The sequence below is a fragment of the Balaenoptera musculus genome, chromosome 4 (genome assembly GCF_009873245.2).
Source record: "Balaenoptera musculus isolate JJ_BM4_2016_0621 chromosome 4, mBalMus1.pri.v3, whole genome shotgun sequence".
In the NCBI taxonomy this organism is placed as follows: domain Eukaryota; kingdom Metazoa; phylum Chordata; class Mammalia; order Artiodactyla; family Balaenopteridae; genus Balaenoptera; species Balaenoptera musculus.
The window spans coordinates 11758943-11783331 of record NC_045788.1 but is presented as its reverse complement, the minus strand read 5'-3'; the positions used below and the strand labels follow the sequence as shown (position 1 = coordinate 11783331).

Sequence of the window (24389 nt, the reverse complement as noted above, 5' to 3'; positions counted from 1 at the left end):
CACTGAGTTTTACAAGTTATCTTTTTACTTTGAAAATTGTCAAATTCACAGAATATTATAAAGATCAGAGAACCATGAATAAATACTGGTATATCTTTCATCTAGATCAGTGGTCCCCAACTTTTCACCAGGGACTGGTTTCGTGGAAGACAATTTTTCCATGGACGGGGGGTGTGGGGCAATGGTTCAGGCGGTAACGTGAGCGATGGGGAGCAGCAGATGAAGCTTTGCTGGCTCTCCCGCTGCTCACCTCCTGCTGTGCAGCCCTGTTCCTAACAGGTACTGGTCCTTGGCCCAGGGGTGAGGGACCCCTGATCTAGATGGTTCTCCACCTGTTACCATCTCACTACTCTGTGTGAGTGTACACATATATACATATATATATCTATATACACACATATATATGCATACACACACAATTTACTTCCTTTTAGGAAACCATCTGAAAGTAGGTTGCAGCCACCATGCATATTACTCTTTTTTTTTTTTTGTGGGTTTATTCAGGCACATTCCACTCTAATTTTTTTTTGTTGTTTTGTTTTTTTTGTTTTGTTTTGTTTGTTTGTATTTTTTATCCTGCAGGTTCTTATTAGGCATCAATTTTATACACATCAGTGTATACATGTCAATCCCAATCGCCCAATTCAGCACAATACCATCCCCACCCCACCGCAGTTTTCCCCCCTTGGTGTCCATATGTCCATTCTCTACATCTGTGTCTCAACTTCTGCCCTGCAAACCGGCTCATCTGTACCATTTTTCTAGGTTCCACATACATGCGTTAATATACGATATTTGTTTTTCTCTTTCTGACTTACTTCACTCTGTATGACAGTCTCTAGATCCATCCACGTCTCAACAAATGACTCAATTTCGTTCCTTTTTATGGCTGAGTAATATTCCATTGTATATATGTACCACTACTTCTTTATCCATTCGTCTATTGATGGGCATTTAGGTTGCTTCCATGACCTGACTATTGTAAATAGTGCTGCAATGAACATTGGGGTGCATGTGTCTTTTTGAATTACGGTTTTCTCTGGGTATATGCCCAGTAGTGGGATTGCTGGGTCATATGGTAATTCTATTTTTAGTTTTTTAAGGAACCTCCATATTGTTCTCCATAGTGGCTGTATCAATTTACATTCCCACCAACAGTGCAAGAGGGTTCCCTTTTCTCCACACCCTCTCCAGTATTTGTTGTTTGTAGATTTTCTGATGATGCCCATTCTAACTGGTGTGAGGTGATACCTCATTGTAGTTGTGATTTGCATTTCTCTAATAATTAGTGATGTTGAGCATCTTTTCATGTGCTTCGTGGCCGTCTGTATGTCTTCTTTGGAGAAATGTCTATTTAGGTCTTCTGCCCATTTTTGGATTGGGGTGTTTGTTTCTTTAATATTGAGCTGAATGAGCTGTTTATATATTTTGGAGATTAATCCTTTGTCCGTTGATTCATTTGCAAATGTTTTCTCCCATTCTGAGGGTTGTCTTTTCGTCTTGTTTATGGTTTCCTTTGCTGTGCAAAAGCTTTGAAGTTTCATTAGGTCCCATTTGTTTATTTTTGTTTTTATTTCCATTACTCTAGGAGGTGGATCAAAAAAGATCTTGCTGTGATTTATGTCAAAGAGTGTTCTTCTTATGTTTTCCTCTAAGAGTTTTATAGTGTCCGGTTTTACATTTAGGTCTCGAATCCATTTTGAGTTTATTTTTGTGTATGGTGTTAGGGAGTATTCTAATTTCATTCTTTTACATGTAGCTGTCCAGTTTTCCCAGCACCACTTATTGAAGAGACTGTCTTTTCTCCATTGTATATCCTTGCATCCTTTGTCATAGATTAGTTGACCATAGGTGCGTGGGTTTATCTCTGGGCTTTCTATCTTGTTCCATTGATCTATGTTTGTGTTTTTGTGCCAGTACCATATTGTCTTGATTACTGTAGCTTTGTAGTATAGTCTGAAGTCAGGGAGTCTGATTCCTCCAGCTCCGTTTTTTTCCCTCAAGACTGCTTTGGCTATTCGGGGTCTTTTGTGTCTCCATACAAATTTTAAGATGATTTGTTCTAGCTCCGTAAAAAATGCCAATGGTAATTGGATAGGGATTGCATTGAATCTGTAGATTGCTTTGGGTAGTATAGTAATTTTCACAATGTTGATTCTTCCAATCCAAGAACATGGTATATCTCTCCGTCTGTTGGTATCATCTTTAATTTCTTTCATCAGTGTCTTATAGTTTTCTGCATACAGGTCTTTTGTCTCCCTAGGTAGGTTTATTCCTAGGTATTTTATTCTTTTTGTTGCAATGGTAAATGGGAGTGTTTCCATAATTTCTCTTTGAGATTTTTCATCATTAGTGTATAGGAATGCAAGAGATTTCTGTGCATTAATTTTGTATCCTGCAACTTTACCATATTCATTAATTAACTCTAGCAGTTTTCTGGTGGCAGTTTTAGGATTCTCTATGTATAATATCATGTCATCTGCAAACAGTGACAGTTTTATTTCTTCTTTTCCAATTTGTATTCCTTTTATTTCTTTTTCTTCTCTGATTGCCGTGGCTAAGACTTCCAGAACTATGTTGAATAATAGTGGTGAGAGTGGACATCCTTGTCTCGTTCCTGATCTTAGAGGAAATGCTTTCAGTTTTTCACCATTGAGAATGATGTTTGCTGTGGGTTTGTCATATATGGCCTTTATTATGTTGAGGTAGGTTCCCTCTATGCCCACTTTCTGGAGAGTTTTTATCATAAATGGGTGTTGAATTTTGTCAAAAGCTTTTTCTGCATCTATTGAGATGATCATATGGTTTTTCTTCTTCAATTTGTTAATATGGTGTATCACATTGATTGATTTGCGTATATTGAAGAATCCTTGCATCCCTGGGATAAATCCCACTTGATCGTGGTGTATGATCCTTTTAATGTGTTGTTGGATTCTGTTTGCTAGTATTTTGTTGAGGATTTTTGCATCTATATTCATCAGTGATAATGGTCTGTAATTTTCTTTCTTTGTAGTGTCTTTGTCTGGTTTTGGTATCAGGGTGATGGTGGCCTCATAGAATGAGTTTGGGAGTGTTCCTTCCTCTGCAATTTTTTGGAAGAGTTTGAGAAAGATAGGTGTTAGCTCTTCTCTAAATGTTTGATAGAATTCACCTGTGAAGCCATCTGGTCCTGGACTTTTGTTTGTTGGAAGATTTTTAATCACAGTTTCAATTTCATTGCTTGTGATTGGTCTGTTCATATTTTCTGTTTCTTCCTGGTTCAGTCTTGGAAGGTTATACCTTTCTAAGAATTTGTCCATTTCTTCCAGGTTGTCCATTTTATTGGCATAAAGTTGCTTGTAGTAGTCTCTTAGGATGCTTTGTATTTCTGCAGTGTGTGTTGTAACTTCTCCTTTTTCATTTCTGATTTTATTGATTTGAGTCCTCTCCCTCTTTTTCTTGATGAGTCTGGCTAATGGCTTATCAATTTTGTTTATCTTCTCAAAGAACCAGCTTTTAGTTTTATTGATCTTTGCTATTGTTTTCTTTGTTTCTATTTCATTTATTTCTGCTCTGATCTTTATGATTTCTTTCCTTCTGCTAACTTTGGGTTTTGTTTGTCCTTCTTTCTCTAGTTTCTTTAGGTGTAAGGTTAGATTGTTTACTTGAGATTTTTCTTGTTTCTTGAGGTAGGCTTGTATAGCTATAAACTTCCCTCTTAGAACTGCTTTTGCTGCATCCCATAGGTTTTGGGTCATCGTGTTTTCATTGTCATTTGTCTCTAGGTATTTTTTGATTTCCTCTTTGATTTCTTCAGTGATCTCTTGGTTATTTAGTAACGTATTGTTTAGCCTCCATGTGTTTGCCTTTTTTACGTTTTTTTCCCTGTAATTCATTTCTAATCTCATAGCATTGTGGTCAGAAAAGATGCTTGATATGATTTCAATTTTCTTAAATTTACTGAGGCTTGATTTGTGACCCAAGATGTGATCTATCCTGGAGAATGTTCCATGCGCACTTGAGAAGAACGTGTAATCTGCTGTTTTTGGATGGAATGTCCTATAAATATCAATTAAATCTATCTGGTCTATTGTGTCATTTAAAGCTTCTGTTTCCTATTTATTTTCGTTTTGGATGATCTGTCCATTGGTGTAAGTGAGGTGTTAAAGTCCCCCACTATTATTGTGTTACTGTCAATTTCCTCTTTTATGGCTGTTAGCAGTTACCTTATATATTGAAGTGCTCCTATGTTGGGTGCATATATATTTATAATTGTTATATCTTCTTCTTGGATTGATCCCTTGATCATTATGTAGTGTCCTTCTTTGTCTCTTGTAACATTCTTTACTTTAAAGTCTATTTTATCTGATATGAGTATAGCTACTCCAGCTTTCTTTTGATTTCCATTTGCATGGAATATCTTTTTCCATCCCCTCACTTTCAATCTGTATGTGTCCCTAGGTCTAAAGTGGGTCTCTTGTAGACAGCATATATATGGGTCTTGTTTTTGTATCCATTCAGCAAGCCTGTGTCTTTCAGTTGGAGCATTTAATCCATTCACGTTTAAGGTAATTATCGATATGTATGTTCCTATGACCATTTTCTTAATTGTTTTGGATTTGTTTTTGTAGGTCCTTTTCTTCTCTTGTGTTTCCCACTTAGAGAAGTTCCTTTAGCATTTGTTGTAGAGCTGGTTTGGTGGTGCTGAACTCTCTTAGCTTTTGCTTGTTTGTAAAGCTTTTGATTTCTCCATCAAATCTAAATGAGATCCTTGCCGGGTAGAGTAATCTTGGTTGTAGGTTCTTCCCTTTCATCACTTTAAGTATATCATGCCACTCCCTTCTGGCTTGTAGAGTTTCTGCTGAGAAATCAGCTGTTAAACTTATGGGAGTTCCCTTGTATGTTATTTGTTGTTTTTCCCTTGCTGCTTTCAATAATTTTTCTTTGTCTTTAATTTTTGCCATTTTGATTACTATGTGTCTCGGTGTGTTTCTCTTTGGGTTTATCCTGTATGGGACTCTCTGCTCTTCCTGGACTTGGGTGGCTATTTCCTTTCCCATGTTAGGGAAGTTTTCGACTATAATCTCTTCAAATATTTTCTCTGGCTTTTTCTCTCTCTCTTCTCCTTCTGGGATCCCTATAATGTGAATGTTGTTGCATTTAATGTTGTCCCAGAGGTCTCTTAGGCTGTCTTCATTTCTTTTCATTCTTTTTTCTTTAGTCTGTTCTGCAGCAGTGAATTCCACCATTCTGTCTTCCAGGTCACTTATCCGTTCTTCTGCCTCAGTTATTCTGCTATTGATTCCTTCTAGTGTAGTTTTCATTTCAGTTATTGTATTGGTCATCTCTGTTTGTTTGTTCTTTAATTCTTCTAGGTTTTTGTTAATCATTTCTTGCATCTTCTCAATCTTTGCCTCCATTCTTATTCCGAGGTCCTGGATCATCTTCACTATCATTATTCGGAATTCTTTTTCTGGAAGGTTGCCTATCTCCACTTCATTTAGTTGTTTTTCTTGGGTTTTTTCTTGTTCCTTCATCTGATATATAGCCCTCTGCCTTTTCATCTTGTCTATCTTTCTGTAACTGTGGGTTTTGGTCCACAGGCTGCAGGATTGTAGTTTTTCTTGCTTCTGCTGTCTGTCCTTTGGTGGTTGAGGCTATCTAAGAGGCTTGATGGGAGGCTCTGGTGGTGGGTCCATGTTACTCTTAAATACTTCAGCATACCGCTCTCACGAAAAAAGACATTCTCTCACACAAACATGATACTATTACCACACATAAGGAAATTCACATGAATCAATAATATTACCCAACATATTGCTCATACTCAAATTTCCCCAATTATCCCCCAAATGTCATTAATATAAGCTTCTTTTCCTAATCTAGGATCCAATCAAGGTTCACACCACTACATTTGGCTGTTATGTCTCTGTAGTTTCTCCAATTCTAGGACACTACCTCACATCCCTCTGCTGTTCATGACATTGAAACCTAGGAAGAATATAGGCCGGCTGTTCTGAAGAACATCCCATATTCTGGATTGTCCAATGGTTTCCTCATTATTAGACTTGGGTCAAACATCTCCAGCCAGAATCCCACATGGGTGATACTGTATCTCCCCCTGCCTCCCCTCAGGAGACACATAGTGTCAGATCCTGTTTACAGTGGCTACGGCCAGACCTCGCCATGTAAAGGCACATTTCCCCTCTGTCATTAATAAATATGTGAGGGGTTCTGTGGGACTGTAAATAGCCTGCCCCCCAACTTGTCACCCACTGGTTTTAGCATTCCTTGATCCTTGCCTGACTCAGTTATTACAATAGGGATTACAAATTGGTAATTTTCTAATTCTACCACTTTTTCTGTATTTATTAGCTAGTATACGTCTATAAAAAATAACTTTTCCTCCCTTCCTCTCTTTTTGGGTCTCTAGATAGATTTGTGGATTTTTAAAATTCAGTGTTGTAATCCATTACCATCATTAGTCTTTCTGATGTTCAAATTGTTCAAAATTGGGCCAGTGGGAACCCTTTCAAGACAACTCCTTTGTCCTTTTGACATGACAGTTTTTGCTACTTTCTTGCTTTCTGGCATAACAGATGTTCCAGGCTCACATTGTACTTTCCTTGTTACAGCCTAGGATTAATTATTTCTCCAAGAAACCTGGTTCCTTTTAGTGGGGAATGATACTTAGAAACCAAGATCTGGTTATCAGGTCCGCTCATTGCCACTGGGGTGTCCCATTGGTTGTTTTAGTTCAACACTTAGATTTTCTATTTTAAAAAACTCTTATTTGATTGTTTTCAGATCAACCTGGTCATTTTTTATTATCTCTCGTTCCCTCAAATTATATTTTATTATCATGTAGTGGTAGATTTTGTCCAAATAGGATAGAGAAGAGGGAGAAAAGGAGGAGGAGGAAGGGGGCACATTCATTTATCAAGTAATACCAAGCAGGTAATACCTTTGCAACTGGCGCAGGGGCTGCTGCGGATCTGCAGAGCTGAGTCTGTAGCACTTTGCTTTGATGTTTATTGGTGGATATTTGTTGATTGCACCTAGGAAGAAAAAAAAATATGTGAGGGGACTCTTATTCACAGCAATTAACATTACAGCAATCTGCTCTGCATGCAAATTGTCCCTTCACTGTTTTCAACATCCATCAAAGGAAGACACCAACTAAGGTGGCCATATGAGATGAAAGCAGATTTCTCAGGGTAGTCTCTAAAATAGGGTTTAGAAAATGCATGACTGTCAAATTTATAGGTGGAAAAGTCAACTTACTTTTCCATAAGATGCCCTTAGCTGCTAAAGTCCATCAAACGTTAGAGGAGAAATCACAAGCCCATCCTAACAGTCTAGCCTCTGACATGAACTAATCAGAATAGTTATTTTTTACTTGCTCCTTTGGAATATTAAAATGCAAAGGGTAAAGGATATTTCCTTTATGGTCTCCATATCATTAACAACAACAGTAACCACAGTGCCATCTTGGGTTTAATTCATTATAATTCATTTCATCTGAAGTATATTAATTTTTCATAATATGATAGCATGCCTCTTCCCACACCATTTAAACATTAAAAAACCATTTTTTGATGAGAAACTTTAAAAAATGCATTATTATTTCCTTGAAGCATTTAATTTAACTGTGTGTTAAACACGATTAAATCTTTTCCTGGTGGTCCCAGGTCGTCATAAGTAGCAAGTTGGTCCTGGGCTGTGATCCAGCACTACCTTCTGAGCTGCTATTGTAGATTGGGCTGTGTGTTTCTAGACTGAGTGGCCAAGACCGTGATGTTTCCTTTATGTATATCTGATTTTTAATTATCTGTCTTAACTCTAAGGTTGTCAGTCAGTAGTTTTGCATAGAAAATATGTCGATTCTGATGTGAACTGTGTCTGATAGCCAATTCTGTCACAGTAGTGTGATAAAAAAGAGTCATTTAGAGAGGGAGCTAGACTGGGATGCCTAGGAGGGTAAGGACCACATCTGTTTTGGTCCCTCCTTGATACCCCATACCTCAACAGTGAGTGGCTCAGAGTAGGTACCTAATACATACATGTTAATGTTGAGGGGTGAGTGTGGGTCTGGGGGCCTGCTATTGAATGGAGCATGTAGGATTGAATATGATTATGTTAAAGTCTTTTCAACTTTTTGTACTTTCACAGCTATAGTTTAAAGATTGGAGATTTCTAGATAGTTAAAGTCTTAGAAAACTTTAAACCCCAAATAATTCTTCTTAAAACATCTCCTCCTCTTTCCGTGGGTGATGGAGGGGGTGTCATTTATCTAATCATATAGTTTGACTAGTTACCATGAAACACCACTGAGAATTTTGCTGAGCTGGGGAAGGAAATTCCATCTTAACTTCCTTTCAACTTTCTGCCTCATAAGGAGTATTTCTTTACAAGTTGCTGAGAGTCTTTCACGGTGTTCTTCTGTTTTACCCTTACAAATGCCTTGTGATTTCTTTTTTCAGAGTGACCCCTGGCCTTCATTTATTTTTTCCCTTATTTATTTCCAGCTCCTCTTTCTGGATCCTATTCCAGAACCCATCCACACAAATTTCATTCTGGGAGGACCTGCTCCTATACCAGTATTTCTCAATCTATAATGTACATATGAATCGCATGGGGATCTTGATAAAATGCAGATTCTGGAACAAAATGTCTGGGGTGGGGCCTGCAATTCTGCATTTTTCACAAGTTCCCAGGTGATGCTGGGATGTTGGTCCTAGACTCACACCTAGAGTAGCAGAGGACCAGAGGACATGACATTAGTCCCGCCAACCATTTCCCAAGGCTCCTCAGACCTCCCTGACCCTGACTAGTCCGTGTCTTTGCAGCCTTAACTGGTCTCACCATGAATGTCAGTGACAAGTTTGAGACACAGTCAGAATTTTCCTTAAGCTACACTGGGTGCCCTTTAGCCTGTGTGTTCACTTTCCTTTATCAGTACTCCAAAAGGAAATTCACCACAAAAATGATCAGAAATCTGACAGTGCTTTTCTTCAACCTCCAGAGTCATATCAGGACATAGCTTCTCTTAATCCATCCTGTTGCATTCAGAATGAATTGCATACTTTCAAGGCAAGCTCACTCCAAGAAATACAGCCCACTTTTCTTTTTCATGGGCACCAGTTACACTAATTACTGGCATCATAAAAACTCATTAACAAAGCTAAGAAAGTTTTGCAAGGATGTATCTTTTATTCTGACAGGTAAAATGGTATCTCCTAATACTTCAAACTCTGCCTTTGGAACTTGTAAAAGCAAAGCCAAGGATTGTTGAATTTTTCTCTGGCTCTCTCTTTTGGGGTGTTAACCGGTCAAACTTTCCATCAAAGGGCAGCGTGATAATGTTACATGCCAAGGGTTTCTACTTTGTAGCTAACATCCAGGCTGTGACGTCACACCCCCAGACTGTGCTGCTCCATGTAGACAGATATGCGAGCAACTGCTTGTTATGATTGTTTCTCCATAGGAACCAGAAGCATAAAAAAAATGAGCCAGAAAATTCAATGCTTAGAAATCAGAGGCTTCCTCCCTCCACATCCATCATTACATATTTTCCTTGCTGACCCTGCAGACAGCAACTCTGTCTTGAAGACAGAGGTTTCCAAGAATCCATGTCAACTCATCAGCCCTTCTTTGGGGAATACCAAGTATACTCTTAATGTGTAAGAAAGAACAGATTTTATGACTTACGCCTGACTGAGCTTATAAAGGCCTTCGCAAACTTCACACCATATCTATGGTCAGGCTTATGAATGCGGCCAAGCTGGACCAAGTGGTGATCCAAAGGGTAGCTGGCTAGATCTTCCAGTTCCTGGTCGTTCCAAGAAGGGCCAAGGGAAAACACAAATAAGGCATAACCTTGACACTTGGCTCTCAAGGATTCTTTCTTTAATGTTTCCCTATCCAAGTGACTGGTTTCCCCAGCAGATATCACAAAAATGACTTTATTTCTTCTCAGATTGGGTGTACTCAAGAAGACATTGTTCAGAGTCCACTGTAAGGCATGACCAATAAAAGCATCTCCATTGAGCTGCTGAACTGATTCTTCCACGTGCCTCTTCATGAGACGTTTACTCTTGTAGGTGGTAAGGTTGAATTCACTTCTAACGGGACTCCTCTGAGTGTTGGGTAGGAAGTGGGGGGGAGCGTGGCTTAATAGGGCCACCCGGTCTCCAGTGACAGAGGTCTCAGGCTCTGGGGTGATTTCAAAGTGATCTAACAGTGCTCCCAGGAAGCCTCTTATCTCTTCAAATTCTGCATTTCCCACATGCCGGGAGCCATCCAGAAGGAAAGCAGCGTCCATGTAAGATTGCACGGCGAGTGGTCTGGCTTGGTCGCAAGAAGCATCCGGCTTGCATACATCTGCAGACCAAAAGTCACTTAGGGTTACTAAACAGAAACGGACAGAAAAGGAAGAGATAGCATCTCAAACATTTCAACATTTGGAAGCTGCATAATCTTTGATGTTAAAGTAGTAACTAAATGACTTTGAGGTTAGCAACAGGAAGATTTCCTAGTACGTGGTTTTCATTTTGATTCCCAAAATACAGATTTTTATACACAGCCCGTGTCTTGAGTTCCATTCACTAATATTATCTGACTTTTTAAAACTAGGTTGCTTTCAACAGAAGTTTCATCTTGGCTCTGCTTTAAGTTTATAAAGATTGAAGTGGACAATTCATCTCATGATTGTACATGATATACTGTATCATGACATAAAAACTAATGATCTCTCTAATTGACAATATACAGATTAAACCAATGACCCCTATCATCCCACACACACTGCTTTACTATGAAAAGTAACCTGCTTAAAAAGTAAGAGTGAAAAAAGCAATGTATCTTTTATTTCAATTTAAATAAAGGTTTATAACTCTAAGTCTATCTATGCAGAGACATTAAGGACAAAACTACCACTCATGTCTTATGTCCAAAGTACCTATTAGTTGAAAGCTCAGTATATGTTTGTTAAATAAACGAATATAAATACTACATGTTAAAGGACTTTCATAAAATATGAGGTCATTTTAATAATTATGCATATCTCATTTAAAAAAAGGTATAGTAATAAAAACAGAGCGTGCATTAATTTATTGAACCTGACCACAATGAATATTCAGAGGAATAAAAAATAACTTGGAAATGAAAGGATCTTAGAGGTCACCTAATCTTCTAATTTTACTGAAGTCTGAGGGTGGGAGAATAGAGTTATTTTGCCAAAGGAGACACCAGCATTTCTAGAAGGGTCTGCGTATGAAGTCAGTGTGGTACTGTTTGAAGCAAGGCCACATAGTACAGCAGAGGGGAGGCCCCTTGGCCTGAGAGCCAGGGTGCCTGGGTTCTGGTCTAGCTGCCCCCAGTAACAAACATGCTGTGTGCCCCTGTCCAAGCCAAGACTGGGCCTTAATTCTGCACAACTAGGTGCTTGGATTAGATTCACCCAGAGAGCCCTTTCAGGGTTGATATTCTGCAATCCTAGATTTCCAATAACAGTTGATGGTTAAGGATGAGAATTAAAGAGAATTTTCTCTTTAAAAACTAAAGAGAAATGGAAAAACACACGTGCGGACAGCCAGTACTTAGATATGGGCCTGGCCATGAACAAAAGCTATCATATGAAAGGTTAATAACTAGAGTGCAGATCCTAAGGGGATGGAGCAAACTTCAGAACTTCAGTCTTACTCATGGACTCAATAAAGATATAAGCTCTGAACAAGTTATGATTCCCTTCTTAAAATTCAATAAAATTTGATGATGCTGTTTAACAGTCAAATGACAGCACAGTCACCTGTGTGCAAGGCAGTTTCTAAAATCAGGGACAGTAGCCTGCCCATTTACTCAATTTTGTGGGGTTTCTTAATTGCAGGAAACAACAGCCAAAATACCTTCCATTATATGCCTCAGAGACAAAACAAGGATTTAAGCCAAGAAATGGAGCCAAAATATATCCCCAGACACACACTGGCAACTTCTGACCATGCATCAGACCAGCACATGCATCACTGATGTGTCTATGCACAGCTGAGAGCTCGAGGGGGATGTATCTGCCCGTGGTGTGGTGAGCTCTTCAGGTGGCAGGGGGAGGAAATGATCAGAGGGCAGCAGAGGGGAAGACAGAAGGAAGAGAGGGTTATTAGGAGAAATCCCACTTCTCTCTTGGAGTTGTCACCTCCCTATGAAGTCACTCACATGACCAGAATGAGCATCTCATTGACACACATGCAGAAGGAGAGGAATTAAGCATTTTCTTCAAGGCCAAATACAGAGTTTCAGGGAACAGCATAATAGGATCTGTGTTTCTCATAAATTGCAGGTGTCTTAACGCCAGCTTTCTCGGGTTTGATCTGGCTGTGAGCAAACTATTTCATCTCATCTGTAAAATGGAGCTAATAACCTTTCAAACATTTTAGGGTGATTATAAGGATCGAATGAAACAATGAGAAGAGTGCTTAGAACACAATAAACCCAATAGCCTAAGCATTAAGTATCATCATCATCACCATCAGTGTTACATAAAGCAATTAGAGCAGTGTGTGGCTAATAATGAATGTCTGGTAACTGTAAGCTATCACACCCACCAGTAACCTCAGTGGGTCCCACTCTGTTTGTAATTATTAGAACATTCAAATTATTAGAATACTCAAATACAGGTCTGTCCAGTTCTCCAGCTAGACCTACAGATTGTGTATAAAACACAACCACAGACAAACCAGCATTGCAAATCTTTCTGATGCTTAACATTTGGGAGTCTGAGAAAACCTCTTTTCAAAGAGAAATGTATGAATTTCTGCTAATTTCCACTCCCACTGTAAAGCATTTCTTTGGGGTTGTGAACATTTGAGATTTAGAAAACTCATAAATATACAGCATGAAAAAGTTGGCAACGGGACAGGCTAAGTTTTTCTAAAAATGATTCCTGTTTCCTAGAAGCTGCATGAGCTGAGAGGCTCCATCTGTGGATGAGGTTGTGTGGCGAAGTGAGGCCAGAGCCCCAGAGATCCTCCCAAGGCCACTAGCGCCTCTGCTGCCAAGTTCCAGCCGCTCCTGCCGATGGTGACCCAGTGCACTGCTTAACGGGCCTGATCAAGTTATGTTCTCCCTGTGGGTCTCACCGTAGCAGAAAGTGCACCGCTGGAGTCCCTCTAGTGCTGGCGCAGAGTCAGTCCTGTGTGGAACCATGATGACTTGGAATCTGCCAGTGTTGTCAATCTGCAAGAAGCAGAAGCAAGAGAAAGAAGAGCTTCATGGGTGGGGCTGCAGGAACCTCCCAGGATGGTCCAGAGAGCTGAGATCTGCAGAGAGAAGTGTGGGGGGGGTCCCTCCTTCTAAGAGGGTCCCGGGGAGGCTGAAGGGCAGAGGGGCTAAGAGCACTGTCTGGGTTTAACCCACGACTTTCTCTTTAGCTGGATGACAAGTGGCTTTGCCTCTCTTTCCACATCTGTGAACAGAATAGTCATACTACTCTCTAACAGGGCTACCGTGGGCACTAAATGAATTCATAATTGTAAAGCACTTACTGGCACCAGGTAGGTGCCACGTGGGTCATCAGAGACCACAAAGCACTTCCACTCACAGCCCAGTGAGTTCATTCTTAAGTTCATCATTCCCATTTTACAGACGAGGAAACTGAAGCTCAGAGAAAGGTTAAAGTACTGATCAAAAGACACTGGACATGGAAACCATTTAAGGAAAAGGACCAGAGACACCCCTCTTCCCAAGTCCAGACAACTGTGTGAAATCACAGATGTGCTTTAGAACTGGCTTTGAGTTCCCACCATGAACCAGGCATTGACCCTGGCTTTGAAGTGCAGACCCAGATTCATGTCCAGGCAGCTCTCCTCTGAACAACTTCCCACTCTTTTCAATTTGGCCCTATTATTAGTAACCTCCCCGAGGAATTTGAGGCTGGAGAGAAGCAGACAATATGGAGCCTCCAAATAATGAAGAATAATTAGCTTGCCAGTTAATTGACACAGAGATCACTGACAGTTGAAGGCGTATTGTGGGTGTGATCCTACCCAATGCCTCAGAGATGTGTCACGCAACATTTAGTCTCCCCTGTGAACACATCTAGCTAACCCCCTCCCCTCCTTCTCAAGGAAGCTTCCTTCCCATACTTTATCCACAGCCCATCTGGCTAACCCCCTCCCCTCCTTCTCAGGGAAGCTTCCTTCCCATACTTCATCCACAGCCCATCTGGCTAACCCCTTCCCCTCCTTCTCAGGGAAGCTTCCTTCCCATACTTCATCCACAGCCCATCTGGCTAACCCCTTCCCCTCCTTCTCAGGGAAGCTTCCTTCCCATACTTTATCCACAGCCCATCTGGCTAACCCCCTCCCCTCCTTCTCAGGGAAGCTTCCTTCCCATACTTTATCCACAGCCCATCTGGCTAACCCCTTCCCCTCCTTCTCAGGGAAGCTTCCTTCCCATACTTTATCCACAGCCCATCTGGCTAACCCCTTCCCCTCCTTCTCAGGGAAGCTTCCTTCCCATACTTTATCCACAGCCCATCTGGCTAACCCCCTCCCCTCCTTCTCAGGGAAGCTTCCTTCCCATACTTCATCCACAGCCCATCTGGCTAACCCCCTCCCCTCCTTCTCAGGGAAGCTTCCTTCCCATACTTTATCCACAGCCCATCTGGCTAACCCCTTCCCCTCCTTCTCAGGGAAGCTTCCTTCCCATACTTTATCCACAGCCCATCTGGCTAACCCCTTCCCCTCATTCTCAGGGAAGTTTCCTTCCCATACTTGATCCACAGAGGTGCGACTCAGGCAGCTGTGTTGGTGTGGGGTGACCCCATCTCTCAGCAGAGCAGATTGCATCAGGGATGGACACCTGAGCCGATCAGAAACCCAGAACTGGGGTCCTGAGGGCAGTGCGTCTCCCCGTCTTAGTGGTGAGCACGGACAGAGCTGCAGGCTGGTCATCTTCTATGTTGTTCACTGAGGAGCAAGGGACATGGGAAGGGGGGGTGGGGGCTTTCCTGAGAGTTATCTCTGTTTCTGCCCATCTTTTATTCTCCCACGTATAAGAGATGGAGAAATCAGCACTCCCCTGAATTCCTCTCTGGGAGACCACTGTGTTTGCCTTCCTAAGCCATCTGGGTGAGAGGGGGAGGCTCGGAGGGAATAAGCGGTAACTGAAGCTTTTAGCTAAATTTCTAGGCACAAATGTATAGAGAAAGGAAGGTATGGTGTCTGACAAAGACTGACAGGGAAGAAACAGAGTGAGAGTGAGCATCGTGTGGTTTAAGAGAAGAGAGAAAAAGAAAAGACCCTGTGATGAAATTCCACATATAAGCAAGTTTTAAAAAATGGTACAAATGAACTTATTTACAAAACAGAAGTAGAGTTACAGATGTGGAAAACAAACTTATAATTACCAAGGGGTAGGAGGGATAAATTGGGAGATTGGGATTTACATATACACATTACTGTATATAAAATAGATAACTAATAAGAACCTACTGTATAGCACAGGGAACTCTACTCAATACTCTGTAATGACCTATATGGGAAAAGAATCTAAAAAAGAGTGGATATATGTATATGTATAACTGATTCACTTTGCTGTACACCTGAAACTAACAACATTGTAAAGCAACTATACTCCAATAAAAATTAATTAAAAAAAGAAAAGACCCTGTGATAGTCGGGTGGCAGAAAAGGGACAGGTGGTGGGGACATAAATGGGGACATTTTGTGAATGGGGACCTGTAAACACAGTCTTGACTCTTGATTCTTGTCCACCAGAAGACACAATTAGCCTGAATTATTAACGTCTTTTAATAGGTGTCTGGGCAATATTTCCAGTGAATCATGCCATCGCTTCATCTGAACTGTGATGAGGGACCAGGAAACCAAATCCAGAGAGCATGGATCAGTCCATCTGATAGGGGCAAAGTAATTTCTTATTGCCAACTATCAGGGTCCGGGAAAAAAAAGTCACAGAAGGCTTGACCTAGAAGAAATCTTAGAAGCCAATCTCACCATTTCATAGATGAGGAAAGTGAGCCCAGAGTGGGGAGGAATACAGATGCCTCCAGTTTAAACTTTGCCTCCTGCACTGTTGGTGGGAATGTAAACTGATACAGCCACTATGGAGAACAGTATGGAGGTTCCTCAAAAAACTAAAAATAGAACTACCATATGACCCAGCAATCCCACTACTGGGCATATACCCTGAGAAAACCATAATTCAAAAAGAGTCATGTACCACAATGTTCATTGCAGCTCTATTTACAATAGCTAGGACATGGAAACAACTTAAGTGTCCATCAACAGATGAATGGATAAAGAACATGTGGCACATATATACAATGGAATATTACTTAGCCATAAAAAGAAATGAAATTGAGTTATTTGTAGTGAGGTGGATGGACCTAGAGTCTGTCATACAGAGTGAAGTAAGTCAGAAAGAGAAAAACAAATACCGTATGCTAACACATATATATAGAATAAAAAAAAAATGGTACTAATGAACCTATTGGCAGGGCAGGAATAAAGGTGCAGACATAGAGAATGGACTTGAGGACACAAGGGATGGAAGGGGAAGCTTGGGTGAAGTGAGAGTAGCATCGACATATATACACTACCAAATGTAAAATAGATAGATAGTGGGAAGCAGCAACATAGCACAGGGAGATCAGCTCTGTGCTTTGCGACGACCTAGAGGGGTGGGAAAAGGAGGGTGGGAGGGAGACGCAAGAGGGAGGAGATATGGGGATATATGTACACATATAGCTGATTCACTTTGTTGTAAACAGAAACTAACACAGTACTGTGAAGCAATTATACTCCAATAAAGGTGTATTAAAAAAACAAAACAAAACAAAACAAAAACTTTGCTCTCCCCACATAAGACCTAACTTCCACCCTCTGCCTGAGCTACTTTGACTGTAGTTTTGCATCAGGGGGTTCTAACTTGATTTGGAACAGTGTTATCACCATGTCACCCAGAGACTGCTGCCCTTTGTTCACTAGTTTGTGTTCTGCATGTCTACCATGTGGCAACCTCCATCCTTCTGGCAGTGGCACTAGTTGATAACTTAGGCTTCACATTTAACTGTGTATCAACATGTTGGTGTCAACCTAAAGCCATACTTTCCACTCATTGATTCTAGTGCGTCTTTTTTTTTTTTTTTTTTCTGGGAGAGACCTCAGGGGGTCTGTGCTCTCCACTCCCCTTCCCCCAAGTAATCTCCTAATCAATAAAGTTCGGCAGATGTGGTCTTAGAGATCACTCATCCTACCACACGTCATTGGAGCAACTGTAATTAGCATATTACAGAAAAATTCCCCAAGATGAATGTGGGTTGGGGATTTAAAATAAAAGGGTCCTATGGGTCACTTTTCTTATTGCTGACTTTCTTGTGGATTCAAAGATGCACCAGCTTGGATGATCCACAGATGGGTAATATGAGCCTTCAGTACATCGTTCTGGATGATACCCTGCTCTTTACTTTCTCAACATCATGGAGCTCCATGAATTGGTGCATTCAAAAAAGATACCATTAACACTCTTTAGACAATTCTCTATTAACAAAGGAAATCCTTTTAAAAATAAAAGGGCAGGGTGCTCAGAGTGCTAAAGTTTCCCATTAACCCTCTCTCCCCCCAATTTCAGCTCTGTTTCATCACTAGAATAATCTGTAATGTCAACTATTACACCTAATGTTTCTCTCGCCTGCAACGCTAAACAGCAGAGTAAAGGGAAGAAAATAAGGCTAGCTATAAAGGGGACATTTCTTATACATATATTAGAAAGGGAGACCCAGCCCACATTAGAATTCTTCACGGGCAGCAAATAAAGTTTCACCAGAATTAAGAGGTAATTGCCCAACAAATTTAAAGGAAAAACCCTACGGACAAAAAAGAGCTGAGATTGAGGTTTTTCCAATCAAAAATGGTCTTCCATTCCAGAAGGATCACCAGCTCATCACTCGGCTTCAGACCATCATGAAAAATTTCCAAGATGGTGATCACACAACCCATTTGCTCAGAAACATAGGGAAATGAGTCCATGTTTTCAGAGCAGCTGCTTCTGAGACCTGCCACACGTGTCTACACAGGTTCCAAATTTCAGTTGGATTCTACTGAACTCTCAGATGAATCAAGATACAGAAAAGTCACAATGGTTATGAAACGAAAGAGGGGTTTTGTGATATGGCCTCCAAATAAAAATTTATTGTGTCGTTAAAATTTTGAGCTCTGTTCTTAAAGTACTAATAAATGACAGTTTAAGAGCAAGTGAAGAGAATGGATAGAAGAAAGAAACAGAGGGAAATGGAGAAGTAGTAACATCATCTCTCTTCTGCAATGTCAGGTATTGGCTTCTCATCAATTTGTTTTCAGACCTTCTAGACAACCCTGCATAGCTCCACCCTCTAATAGGTGAGGTCTTTTGGTTTTCTACTTACTCTTGTGTCCTCAGAGCCTAGGATGGCACCTGGTATATATGAGCTGCTCACTTAACATCTGTTGGATGAATGAACCTTGGGACCAAGTCTGACTTCTGTCTGCAACTCTAACTCTTTTCCTACCCAAGGGATGTTGGGGCCAACACTGCTCCAATCTGTGAGGGTCATTGTCAAGAATCTGAACCTTCATTGGTGCTCTTTTGAGATAAATTCCTTCAAGAAAGGAACAAGCAGTCTCTAGGTGATGTGGGTAGAATCTCTAAGTGGGACTGTTAACACTCCAAAGTTTAAAAGAAAAACTCAACAAAATATCTTTTCTAAAGTTATACGCTATGCACATACCTTTGAGAGGGTAGGTGGAATTGCGTCTGTTTAAATTTGTATCGCAAGTACCATCAATCATTTGTGTCAGGATATTAAGCTGTCTCTTATTTTGTGACTAAGTAAAGCCAAGGGACAATGGGCGCTCCCAATAAACAGAGGGAATTAGGAGGACTCTGTGTGTAACCAAATCCACTTACAGAATCTTTGAGCCGCTGCCTCTCAAAGCAGCTTCATTAGCATAGGCTGGCCCCAGTCTTCTAATTTATGTGCATTTTCTTTTCTGAGCCTCATAGATCAGGCTGCTCATTTGCATAATTCTGAGTTAGTTTCAATGATGCTAATAGCAGTTTCAGCTTCTTTACAACCCAGACTTTAATACAGTTAAACAGATTTTATTTCACCGTCAAGAAACTGATAACAATAATAATTAAAGCAAGAGCTACCATTCTTGAGTGTTTGCTATATCCTAGGCACTGGTGCATGGAGTTACATCATTTCTTCTTCACACCAATGCTAGGAAACAAGCACTGCTTTCTGCATTTTACAGAGGAGTACTATATTTCAATTCTGGTCTGCTTAGTTTAGCACTTTCACAGAAAATTAGGGAGCTGGAGAGGGTCTCAAAAAAGCCACTTAATCCTAGTTCTCCAGGAAAGACAGAAGTCACCCTTGCCAGGTGAGTGACCGCCCCTACAAAAGGCCTTCAGAGAAAGGTGGTGTCTTGACCACCTACATTTAGCCATCTGGCCCATGGCAACGTTAGTCAATCTTGCCTTCAGAAAGCTCTTACTCAAATCTAAACTGGAGTTTCCACTGCTATGTTTCCCAGTTTCTCTAATAAGAGATTTTGCTAACTTGAAGTTGGCTGGCTAGTTTTCTCCAGTAATAATCCTCCACACACCTGAAGGCAGTGACTCGGCCACTTCTCACTTTCCTTTCTCTATATGAATTGATTTTTAAACGCTTGTCCTCCTGGTTCAGGTTGCATTTTCCAATACCCTTTGCAGATGCATGGGGTTCCTCCTCATGGCTTCCCCATGAATGGAGAACAAAACAGCATGTTGGGTGGACACAGGTGACCAGAAGGACACTCTGCCAGGTCCAGCAGGTGTTTTGTAAGGAACCCCTGCCACTGAGGCTCTATTGATAGAGTGTTTTAAAGGTCGCCATGATCCCAGGTGGTATATTTAGAAATGCTACACAGTAAGAATTTTTTTTAAATTAATTAATTAATTATTGGTTGCGTTGGGTCTTTGTTGCTGTGCGTGGGCTTTCTCTAGTTGCAGCGAGCAGGGGCTACTCTTTGCTGCGGTGCATGGGCTTCTCATTGCTATGGCTTGTCTTTGCTGCGGAGCACGGGCTCTAGGCGCGCTGGCTTCAGTAGTTGTGGTGCACGGGCTTAGTTGCTCCATGGCATGTGGGATCTTCCGGAACCAGGGCTCGAACCCATGTCCCCTGCGTTGGCAGGTGGATTCTTAACCACTGTGCCACCTGGGATGTCCCCACAGTAAGATTTTTTTTTTTTTTAATAAATTTATTTATTTATTTATTTTTGGCTGTGTTGGGTCTTCGCTTCTGCGCGAGGGCCTTCTCCAGTTGCGGCAAGCGGGGGCCACTCCTCATCGCGGTGTGCGGGCCTCCCACCATCTTGGCCTCTCTTGTTGCGGAGCACAGGCTCCAGACGCGCAGGCTCAGCAGTTGTGGCTCACGGGCCCAGTCGCTCCACGGCATGTGGGATCCTCCCAGACCAGGGCTAGAACCTGTGTCCCCTGCATTAGCAGGCAGACTCTCAACCACTGTGCCACCAGGGAAGTCCCCCCCCCCCAACAGTAAGATTTTAATCTTCAACCTAAGAAGCTATAACTGGAATGGCTTTTCCTTTATAAAGTGTGGATATTTACATGATTGGTGAAGTTATAAAATCAGTCCTTTGGCTTCCATTCCATGACCACATCAGTGACATCCACGAATATTTACTGGCTACCCAGATTTAGTATCTTCACATCCGGAGCCAACTCAGACAGTCCCTTGGAGAAGCACTAGAATAGAGGCCTGGATTCAAGCCCTGACATTGCCACTTGTCAGCTGTGTGAACTTGGGCATAGGGTCCACTTCTCCAGACTCAGTGTTCTTACCCGTACAACAGGAATAACAGTGATTCCCATCTCATACACACCGCTTGTGGGAACTAAACAGGATGATGCATATCAAGGGCTTGGCATGTTCCTGATACATACCATAATAATAAACACTTAGTACAGCTCCATGCTTTCTTGTAAATGCCCCTGAATGCAGGCAAAAAAGAGACAGAAGAGTTATGAGGCAGCTTGCCTTTCTTACCGCAAACGAGCGCTTGATGGCGGGCACCTGGCTGAAGGCGATCACCACCGGGATAATGTCCAGGGCACTGAACTCCAGGCCGGCCGTCGTGATGGTCTGGGCATCCGCAGATGGGCCGCCACTGAAGAACGTGGCGATTCTTCTGGTATGAGCCCCTGGGAGCATCCGCTTGAAGACATTCCTGGAGACAAACCTCATGGCCTTGCCAATGTCCCTGCTGGATGTGGACCGCTCGTAAGGAAGGGCCTCGATCTCTCTGAGGAGTCTGTCCTTCCTGTAGGCGTCGGAGAAGCGGATGAGGAGCCTGGCGTGGGAGTCGTAGGTGAGCACGGCCACGCGCGCGCCCGCAGGGCAGTGGTCCTCCCGGACCCGGAGACCACCCAGTAGGGAGGTCATCATCTCCTTCATCCGTGCGAACTCTGGCTCCGTGACGCCCCGGGACTGGTCCAGCGCGAACACCAGCTCCGTGGGATGCACAGGGCACCGCGGGGCTCCTAAAAGGCCAGAACATGTGCCTTACCACGAGAACACTCGCTTAAAAAGGAAAAAGAGATATGCACATAGAAGGCGAAGTAATTTTAGATGTTAAATATTAAAATATGGAAACACAATCATTAAATATAAATAACTTAAATAGTAAAACACTTAAGTATTTAAATCTTTAATAATTAAAATGGTATTCTAAAAACTGACTTTGATCTTTTAAATAAAGCAAAAGATGAACTCATTTATGAGACAGAAACAGACTCACAGACAGAAAACAAACTTACGTTACCAAAGGGGGTGGGGTGGGGATATATTAGGAGTTTGGGATTAGCAGATACACGATATTATATATAGAATAGATAAACAACAAGGTCCTACTGTATAGCACAGGGCACTATATTCAATATCCTGTAATAAACCATAATGGAAAAGAATCTGAAAAAGAGTATGTGGGGGTGTGTGTGTGTTAGTTTCTGCTGTACACCAGAAACTAACACAACATTGTAAATCAACTATACTTCAATTAAAAAAAAATACAAAAAAGTCTATAATTCAATTTGAGTTTTAATGAAATTTGTAAGTTCATTACTAAAACTCCTAAATAATAAAGAGCTCATGGACATGCCCTTTTACCTACAGAGATTGGATCCATGGTTCTTTGGAACTTTGTTAAATAAACTAAAACATACATTCTTTACTTAATGAGGAAATTTAACAGGGGTTAAAAAGGGATGGATGTGAAAGGTCTGTTGATAATTTTGGACAGATTAGGATTTACCCTCTCTGTGACTCAGTTTGCTCATCTGTAAAATGACAGTCCTAACCGCACCCACTGCCTAGGCCTGTGTTGGGGATTAAGTGAATCAACACAGGTAAAGAAAGCACTTAGGACCACAGTGCCTGGTACACAGCAGGTGCTCAATTAATGTTCGCCATTACTGTTATTATTACAGACTTACTTACTCATTGTGAGAGAGAACAGCTATATTACTTAAAAGAATGAGGAAACCTTCAACTGATAAATTTTTATTTAACAGTTAGAAATGCAAGTTTAACCAATAAATATGCCTTATTACTTAGAGAAACTCTGAATTAGGATTGTTAAACACGAATGTAAATGTTAAGATTTATTCATTGATCCCAATTCACTCATTCTAATCCCAGTATCCTGCACTTATCACAGTCGGAGATTTATATATGTCTAATTATCTGATTAATGCTTGCCTCTCCCACTACTTTATGAAGTGTGGAGACAGGGATGATCTCTCTCTTGACTGCCAGATTCTTAGTCCCTGCCATATAGCTGGTATCTCATAAATGTTGAATGAAAAAGAACCAAACAAAGGACAGTTCTTTGCAACAGGTACAGGAAGAACAGAACTTTCTGGATGGGTGAGATGCCTGGTGCGCTCTCCTTGGAGTGGGCTGTCTCCTCTCATTCAGAGGCCAGCAACTCAGCTCTTTCCAGGCGAGCTCAGGACTCAGACCCGCCGGGACTGGCTAGGTTGGCCAGGCTGGCCCAGGAGGGCTCCCCCTCTCAACTGGGCCTCATCACCTTAGTGCTAGATTATCATCTCCTCTGGTCCTAGACTCTGACCTTCACAGGCAAAAGGACCAGTAAGAATAAATGTTCAAACCCAATCAAACTGTGTATCTCAGTGGAGACAGGACAGGATTTATTAGCCTCTGAGTCTAATTTAGTGGGCTGAGCAGATATTAAAAAAATCAAGGTCACATCAATTTTACAATAAAAAATGGGTAAAATTATGACCAAACATGACAGTGGTCTGCTAGCTCTTTGTTTGGGCTGCTATTTCACATGGGAACAACAGCAGTGATAACAGCAATGCAGCTTCAGCTGTAATTTAGAGGTAAAGGGAAAAAAAGATATAAGCACTGGCTGTTACCAAGTTTTCAGGAAAAAAATCACCTAAGGCCTAACTCAGCTTGTTGCCAGGACCCCGAGGATCTTGAGGAAGGCTGGGCTGGACTGTGGAGACATCGAGGAGGCCCCCCCCTCAGACGTGGACCCCCACATGGAGACCCAACTTACTGACCAGAGCAGGTGACAATGAGTAATGAGGAAGGCAAACCCAACACCCACCACGTGACTACCACCCAGCAGTGGCGGCCCATCCAGGCCGCCGCCATGTTTGCCTGGAATAGCTCCACGTGGCCCCCTCCCCACAACACTAGTCCTCTGGCTTTTATGCTTCTCTTCCCTACAATTCACTCTCCCACAGTGGCCCAAATAAGTTTTAAAAAATTGTTCATCAGTTCACGTTTATACCTTCAATACTTTTAATAAGCTCTTTAATACCCTTCCATTCCAATCTGAATAAAATCTAGCCTCCTGATTATAACCTACAAAACTTAGTGCGATCTGGTCCCACTTCCTTCTCCATTTTTGTACATGCCATGTCCCCCTCCTCACCGTGTCTCAGTCACACTGGGCTTCCGTCAGCGGCTAGAAAACACCTGGGTCTGTTTTGTACCATGGCCTTTGCACTTGCAGGATTCCCTGCCTGGATCTTGCAAAGCTGGCTTCTTTTTATTCTTCATCCAAACTTCAATGTCATTGTCTCAAAGAGGAGCCCTCCATTCAAAGGCATTTCTCCCCTCCCCTAGTGTCATTTTGTGACAGGACCTTCCATTTTTTATCTCTTTCACAGCAAATAAAGTACTCTAATTCTTTCCTTTGTTTACCTGGATTCCTCCACTAAAATGGAAGCTTCTGAAGACAGGAATTATGTCCATCTTATTCAGCCCTCTGTCCCCAGTGTCTGGGACAGAGACTAGAACATAACAAGCTTCCAAAACA

General features: G+C 41.5%; 1 protein-coding gene across 1 annotated transcript in view; it reads right to left on the bottom strand.

Moving 5' to 3' along the window:
• Positions 1-24389, bottom strand: part of COL6A6 (collagen type VI alpha 6 chain) — a 174145-nt gene that overhangs the window by 13290 nt on the left and 136466 nt on the right. Inside the window, exons 33-36 of the mRNA XM_036849516.1 lie at positions 21083-21576; positions 13113-13209; positions 9691-10362; positions 6944-7037 (exon numbers count right to left, since the gene is read on the bottom strand). Coding sequence (XP_036705411.1) covers positions 6944-7037; positions 9691-10362; positions 13113-13209; positions 21083-21576 — 1357 coding nt within the window. The remainder of the gene's footprint in view (positions 1-6943; positions 7038-9690; positions 10363-13112; positions 13210-21082; positions 21577-24389) is intronic.